The sequence below is a fragment of the Cinclus cinclus genome, chromosome 7 (assembly GCF_963662255.1).
Source record: "Cinclus cinclus chromosome 7, bCinCin1.1, whole genome shotgun sequence".
Lineage (NCBI taxonomy): Eukaryota > Metazoa > Chordata > Aves > Passeriformes > Cinclidae > Cinclus > Cinclus cinclus.
Window position 1 is genome coordinate 25,094,799 of NC_085052.1, and position 8,076 is coordinate 25,102,874.

At 39.2% G+C, this 8,076-nt stretch overlaps 1 protein-coding gene across 1 annotated transcript; it reads left to right on the forward strand.

Moving 5' to 3' along the window:
- The first annotated feature begins 5,774 nt into the window (after positions 1-5,774).
- Positions 5,775-7,674, forward strand: LOC134046322 (pulmonary surfactant-associated protein A-like). Its single transcript, XM_062496672.1, has 3 exons — positions 5,775-5,922; positions 6,528-6,605; positions 7,298-7,674. Exons 1-3 carry the CDS (start codon positions 5,775-5,777, stop codon positions 7,672-7,674), a joined length of 603 nt encoding a protein of 200 aa, XP_062352656.1.
- Positions 7,675-8,076: the final 402 nt, after the last annotated feature.

Genomic DNA, 8,076 nt, shown 5'->3' on the forward strand with positions numbered 1-8,076 from the left:
AATTCTCACATTCTCACCTTGCAGTGAGGATGTCCTGGGCTCATCCATTGTCATTTACACACTACCTGAGGAGGGTGGGGAAAGAAAATAAAGCACTAGCTTTAACATTCCTCCATTAAACACAATCTCCTTCCCCACATCTGGCTGTGTGAGGAAGCCCCTGGGAAGCTGGATTTGACTCTGGGCACTGGTGTTCCCAAGGAACATGAGGAAGAGAGGTAGGATCTATTCCCCTTCATTTCAAGCCCTGCCAAATTTCTGGCAAGGGATGATTCATCTCCAAGCTGCATGCAGCACTCCAACAGATAAGAGAGCAGACCAAGATTCTGAGAGGATAGAATTACACCCAGGACCGTGCTGGATGGATTTCAAAATGTGTACCTGTTTTCCAAAGCAGCTTGTTTTGAGACCTATGACCATGATACCAGCTCAGCCAAAAGTTTCAAATGGGAAGGGAATAGAGCCATGACAACACCTCTAACTCTCTGGTCACACTGAGAAAGAAGTAATTATACCTTTAAATTTTCCTGGGTTTAGATCTGACCAGCTACACTAAATCTGCTAGAAAGGGTTGAAAGTTTACTTAAAACTACATCTTAAATATTCTAATTTTAGTAAGCAAACCTCATTAGAAATTTTTGATTCAAATTATGCAGTTTCTTTGTTAGAGAGTTCAACTGTCACAAAATGTCACCGAAGCCTCCCCCAAAAAATCCTTACCAAGATCATCTTTTACTCTCTGAACTGAAAAAACATATTCACTTACATATATCTCCAACTAGTTTTGGGGTATCCTTTTCCTTTAGTTAATGAAAAATTTATTTCTACCGCATTTATTTCTGTTGGGGTTTACAAAATGACTGTAGAGATCTCTTGTTAAGACCCTTAATGTGTAAAACCTTACTAACATTTTAACACAAAATAACATTTATATGTAAACAGATATAAACTTCAAGACACCAGGGTGTTTTTCATCCAGTTAAGAAAAATAACATTTTTATTTTCCAGTCACAATCTAGTATTTATTACATCAACAAGAAGAGTATATAGACTAGGTCTAAGAGCCCATATTTTTTTTTTTGCTTTAGCCATTATTATTGAAAAAGGGAGAAAAAAACAAATCAAACACATACATGCTGCTGGAAAATAAAAGGTCCTCAGACACAGTCAGAGAACTGCTTGGCAGTTCTGTCTTTCCCCTCTATGGTTCACAATTGATCTGTAATGTTGCTTGGTTATTCTTTGCAGTTCCACAGAGGAAAAGTATCCAAAAATTGTTAATTTTTTATTTTGCAACGGCTTTTTTGTGGTGTGTTGATGTATAACCCTATCAATTTATACCCTCAAATGCTATTTGAAACATCAGCATTTCAGTCTATTTTTTGTGAAAGCTCTGATTTCTCTTTTTATGTACTAATTTTTTTTTTTTAATGGACAGAGAGGTTAGGCACAGGAAGAAACAAAACATATTGTTTCTGTGTTCTGCTATGATAATATAAATAATTTTGATAAAATATTTCCTTAAAAGTGCAATGAGTAACAATAATTCGTGATGTCTAATGACCAGACCAGGCAAAATCCAGGTTAATCTTTCTTTCTTTAATTTATAACAATTTGCCACAGAAGCGCATCATAAAGGTAAGATCTTTAAATCAGAAAATTACTTATTCTCCAAACACTATAGAAGCTGTTTTTTAAGAATTAAGAACCTAGGACAAGTAAAAGGATGGCAAAAATTCCAACCCTTTTGAGGCAAGTGGATCCTGTCTCACATAAGAGAAATTGAACACAGTTATTATGGTATGTTTAACAGTAAGACTTTGGCCATAAAAATTATGGATATTTATTTCAGAGAGACTTGTCCCTGGTCTAGAGTGATAGCCTCTTTTATAGTGGTGTAATTTAATTAGTTGTTTCAGCTTAGAAGTACTATTATCAATTTTGGGCACTCAAAAACTTCACACCAGCCCCCCGTCAATCCCTACCACATGTAAAGAAATTAACCATCAATTCCAGCAAACACAAATTTTTCTGCAGTTTCCTGATTTCTGTAGGAACTTGATTAAAAAACCCCATGGTTCTTCAGAAAACTGAGTTCAAATTCAGCCTTTTTGTGAACCTAACTGGCAGGATGTGACACAGGCTGGCAGGGCTACCTTATCTTGTATAAACTGTGAGCTGAACCTCAGAGTATCAGGTTGCAAAGGATATTTCATTATCGGAAGCTGAAGCATACTTTTATAAAATCCTATTGGCCAACAGTTACACAAACATAGTTGATTTCAAAGCACAATAGATACAGGATTCTTGGAAATTAGAGTAACATCTTAAAAAAATGGTAAGAGGACTTGGATGTGTTTTTGAAGTCCCTGTTAGGAAACCAGGGTTTGGCAGAATTTCCCTCCAGGCTTATAACCCAAGTGTGGGTGTGATGCCAAGTGAAACCTGGAATGAAGCTTTCACCCATCCCTGCCCTTGTGGCTCAGGAGCTGAACAACACTGCAGAGCAAGGGTACCTTAACCCTTGAGGAGGCTGTGGCAGTGGGGGCTAATGAACTATTAAAGAGATATCACCTTGCTTTCTATTTGCTATACTGTTTCTGAGCTTTTTCTCATCTGAGCTGCACCCAGTGACATATCAGTCATCCAGAGACCTCCTCTTGGATCCTTCACTTAAGCCTGTGGGGCAAGATGGCAGTAGCATTCATGTGCACTGATCACAGGTAAAATGAAGATTTTCTGCTCCAAAATGCTGCTTATAATTTAATTTTTAAAAATGCCTGCTGAAGTGTCTACAAGTGTCTACATCTTGCTGAATTGTTTTAGTGCTCAGCAAAAATAGCCTTAGCCCTCCTCTGAGAAATGGGACTTCGTGTCTTCCCATGATCTATGCTCTTCCTGCTGCTGGGGACAGTCTGATAATTATTTGCAAAAGTAAATGCAGAAAACACAGGACAAGGTTGAAACAAGGTAGGGTGGCAACAACATCAGAATAGAACAAAATCAACTTAAACAGAAAATATTGATGGGATTGGGGGTATTTAAATACAAACAGAGAATAAGAAAATAATTTTTAAGGTTTTCTGTGAATGGCACTACAGAAAAAAAAAAAACTCTCAAGAGACCAAGTAGACCAAGAAAAGGCTAAGAAAGAAGGTGATGGAAGGAGCACACAGCCATACAACTATTCAACTCTGGCTATATTTCTCAGAGCAGCTGAGAAAGCAGCACTGACCACCCTTTGTCCTTAGCAGGTTTTGCCTTGCCTATCTACACTGCACAACACAACCTACTCAGGATATCTGACATTTGCTTCACTGCCACTGAAACTATGAAACCTCTTACTGATTGATGTGGAAACTGAAGAGAAGTTACCTCAATGCTCAAAAATAGTTTGTTCTTTATCAGATCTCTGCCCTTGAATGTTGCTAGACCTCTGTGACATGTGGTTCAAGGAAAGATCAGAAAACAGTTTACAAGCTAGTGTAGTTATATAAAATTGTCTATTAGGCAATCATAAACAAGCATATTAGAAACTAAGGTGTATTTAAATATCTAATATGCACCACCTCATTAATATGCTGATGAAAATCAAGGCAAGAAAAGTTTATCAAATCTACATCAGTTTTTCCTCAGGAGTCTATCACGAGAAAACTTTTGTCCCCCTCCTGGTTTCCCAGGCCCTGAGTCAGCATGTGAAACCCACAGCTGCAGGACAAACCTCCTCCTCCTCCTCTTTTGCACTTGCCTAACTTGTGGTTTCTTCCAGGTGCAGTTAAATGTTCCAGTTGTTCTCACCATGGATGCGAGGGGCCAGGGTCTGCCAGTGACCTTTTCTAGGGCTCATCTAGAGCCCAGGCACTGGCTTGTCTCGTGTTCTTTGTTTGATTTTGGTGGGGTTTTTTTCCCAAAAATAACAATTAAAAACCCTCTGCCAGAAGAACGTTGAAAGCATTACATCAAACACTCAAAAACTAAGAAACTTGCAATCTGACAAGAAACTTGAAACAAAGGTTACTCTTGCAAATTTAAAACAACCCTCTTCTGTCAAGGTGCATACAACTGGGTACTGCTTATTTATTTTTCACAGGACTGGTGCACTCAAGGGCACTCAATGAACAATGCAGCAGGATTTAATCCGGCGTCTGCAGGCACACCACCAAGGACAGAGGTGTTGAGGCATACAGCAGTGATTGAGGTGAGTGTGGAAGTGCAAGGTGTGGCTGCACAGTGCCTGTGGATGTGGTCTAGCCCTGCTTAGACCCAGCAGCAAATGAGGCTAATACAGACACTGCTGACATTCCCCATCTAGTCCCAAAGCACTTCCTTCCCCAGCTGTCTTGGCTGCTGGCCTTGCTGCAACACCAGGATGCTGGCCTGTCACCACAAGCATGATGTGGCCTCATCCAACTTGACTGAACTGGAACAGACTCAAACACCTCTCCTCAAAGTCTTCACTGCACAGAGCCAGCTCTCAGCTGACAACAGCTGTAAAATGCTTGGCAAGGCCATCTCCATTTCAGTGATGCTCCTCATCTTGAGCCTGTGTACTTACAGGACTGGCATAAAGCAGCTTTCTCCTTCACTGAGAGGTCATGGCTCCACTGAAGAAAACTGCTCTTTTTGACATAAAAACTTCCCCTGGAGTATTCTGTAAGTTGTTTCAGCATGTGTCTCTAGCTCTCTCCTCTACATGTGCTGGAGATGCACCACTGCCATTTGGTTTTGCTGCTACAATTGTGAGATTGTTTAGTTACAAGACTTTTTGGTCATTGTCACTGGTGGGTCCTCAATCTGTAACAAAATCAGGTGGTGGTATTCCTGGTGCATATTATATTTCAGATGAACTTGTTATTCCTTATCTTCTATGACATTTGCACAGCCACTCTGTGGAAACATTAGGTACTTCAAATATGAATTGAGAAATCTGTTCTGTTCCAGGGTTGGCATTTTAAAACTTGTGAAAGTGTTTCTACAAGTAAAAAAGTACCTTCAAATAGTTTCCTCATGTTTTAAGTACATTTACCTCTTGAAGAAAACAATCCCCCATCATTCAAGTTAAAGTTCATTAGATTTCCATTTATATGCGAATTCATGTCACATGACATTCTTTGTGCTTTTCTCAAGTTACATGCCCTATAAATTGGACCATTTATTGAGTCTTCCTTAATTCACACTGGAGCTGCTTGGTGAGTTGAACATCTTTAGCTAGGTTGCTGCTTAAACTATGTTGAATCTATTTAACTGTACCACAAAACTTGCCAATTTCAATGTGTGCTTTATTTTTATTAATAATTTCACCTCTTTTTATAGACCATGTCACCTGTGGTGAAGAGATGTTAAAATATGGATGCTGCAATAGAAGAAAAAGTATTAGTAGTTGTTTTAAAACAATTGACAAAGACAGCATGTCCCAATTGGTCTTAAACATTTTCTTGCTAAAGCAGCCATGTGTCTATTGTTGTCCTGTAAAACAAAACTATAACATTTTGCATGGGGATAAATGGCATATAATGATATCTGATGTACAGAAAAGAGCTTTGAAGGAATATTTTGGGGTTTTGCTCTGTTGACTTTTGTAAACTTAGCAGACTGTCTTTGGAAAAATATTTTAATTGTCTGAAATAACTTTGCAACTGCATGATATCACTGCTGGAAAAGCATAATATACCTAAGACTTCACACCCAGAAAAATTCTAAAACATTATCTTTTTTTTTTAAATGCAGGACTCTACACTGGACAGCAAACCACTCTGGTTTACCTTTACCTTTAAATGATGCTGCCTCCACAGCTGCACAAAATCTTGGCAGTAGCTTTTTTCCTGCTCCCATTCTGTGCTCAAGGTAAACTTGCAGGATTTCTTCCAGAGTTCCCTTTCAGGCCTTTTTTTGGAGATGGGAGCGATGAACGACAAGTTCCAGGTACATGAAGTTATCTCCATTTTTATCTGTTGTGCTCTATGCTTTGTAGACTCAGTAGTGCTATCTACCCTAATCTGATGTGTGATCTACTTGAAATAAAATAATCAGGACTTTACTAATTCCTTATATGAAGTAAGAAATTTAAATCTGTTTAGTGATGCAGTGGTTCAATTCACAGAGAAAAATTTAGAATTTTCCATAATACAAGAAGCTTGTTGCTGAGTCCTAGGTTGGAGCTGTATGCAAGTGCTTCAAAAGCCTGAAGGGTTCTGTCAAAGATTCAGTCCCTAGACACAGTTAAAAATCAACTAAAACTACTGCACTAGTGTCAGTGTTTTGCCTGGACTGGCTCAATCACTTCACTTTTCCAGATCCAGTTTTCCATAAACATCCCTGCTTGGCAGATGACTTCCAGGATCTTATCCCCTAGCCTTAGAAAGATGAATGTGTGAAGATATCACTGTTTAAAACACAGCAATTAACTAAAACTTGTCAAACAAATGTTTTTAAAAGTTCACATTAATTTAATATGATGACCTCTGCTTTATTTGAAAGCCGAGATGAAACTGTAATGCGAAGTGCATAATAGCTGGCTTTCTTCACAGATCTCACACCACTGGCTGGCAATGAGAATGGGAACAGTTTGCATCAACTGGAACATCGGATTTCCAGACTGGAAGGAGGTATTTTATCTGCCTTTACTTTCTGCTGCTGCTGGGTTAGTGGGGATAGACCAGGTGGGCAAAAACTGCTTCGTAAGAGAAAGGCAGAATCTTCTGCAGTTTTATTGCGTCCCTTTTATATTTTCTTGAATGAAAACTTTCAAATGGGAGAGGTGGGAATTAGAATTTCATAATTAGTGGGAGACATGGGCAACAGCTCTGAAGTATCAGTGCAAGGAAGGCAGGAATGTGCCAAATTAAAATCCCTGCCTACACAGAGCTGCTCCACGTACACCTTGTACCCCCAACAGACAAACAGAATACTAAAAACATACTAAGACAATCATGACCAGATCAAATCTAAGATTCCATTCACTCAAGAACATTGGTATGCTGCAAACCACCTCAGAATCTTAGAGAGAGTCTCAAAGAAAATAATATGCTTTTGTAAAAAACAGAATTCCTCCTTTCCTTCTACTCCAGGCTATGTGATTCTTCTGTTTCATCATCTCTGTATGTATGTGTTTCTCCCCTTTTCTCCCCCCTCCTCATTTCTAAATGCCTTTGAAATTTTGATTTCAACTTCTCCTTTCCTTTTCCTTTTCCTGGGTTTAATCTAAAGTTAGGGAGCAAAATAGCAGGAGTTAGAATTGACAGCAAAGTGAGGGCAAAACAATGTACAAATGGTTAACAGTTTTTCCTCCCTCTTGCAGTCCTTCGCTTGAACAAAATGATAACAGAATCTGGAGGAAAAGTATTTGCTACCAATGGGAAAAGTGCCGATTTTGATGCTACAGTGGAAAAATGCAAAGAGGCTGGAGGTTCTATTGCCACTCCAAGGAATCCTGGCGAGAATGATGCCATTCTGTACTTTGTGAAATATTTTAACACCTACGCCTACCTGGGGATAAAACAATCCCTTATTCCAGGCAAATTCCAGCTCCTGAATGGTGCTCAGCCAAGCTATACTAACTGGTATTCAAACGAACCCTCTGGCAAAGGGGAGGAGGAATGTGTGGAGATGTACACTGATGGCACTTGGAATGACAAAAAGTGTAACAAGAATCACCTTATTGTCTGCCAATTTTAGCGCTTCTCTTGCTGCTCTCCGGAATGTGCTTCCCTGTCACTTGTCTCTTCATTTGTAGCTAGTGAACTTCAATAATGCAGCATGAAAAGATAGAATTCACGCTTTCCCAATCTGACTTGTCTTTTAAACATATAAAGAGGAAACTGTATAAAGAAAGCAGTGGCCATTTTGTCTGTCTCTTAATAATTGCTCACTGAGTGTCTCAATACTACTGCCTACGGGTTCCTACTGCTGTTAGCCTGCTGATTTATTACAAGACTAAAAACTGGAGTTCATTGCCACATATCTAAAGTGACTTGCAGCCACAAGACCTTCCAGTACTCCTTTACCCATTTGATCTCGTTCTCTAAGTTTCCCTCACCACAACTCCCCGTACAGACACTTTGCTGTTGTTCAGCCCCT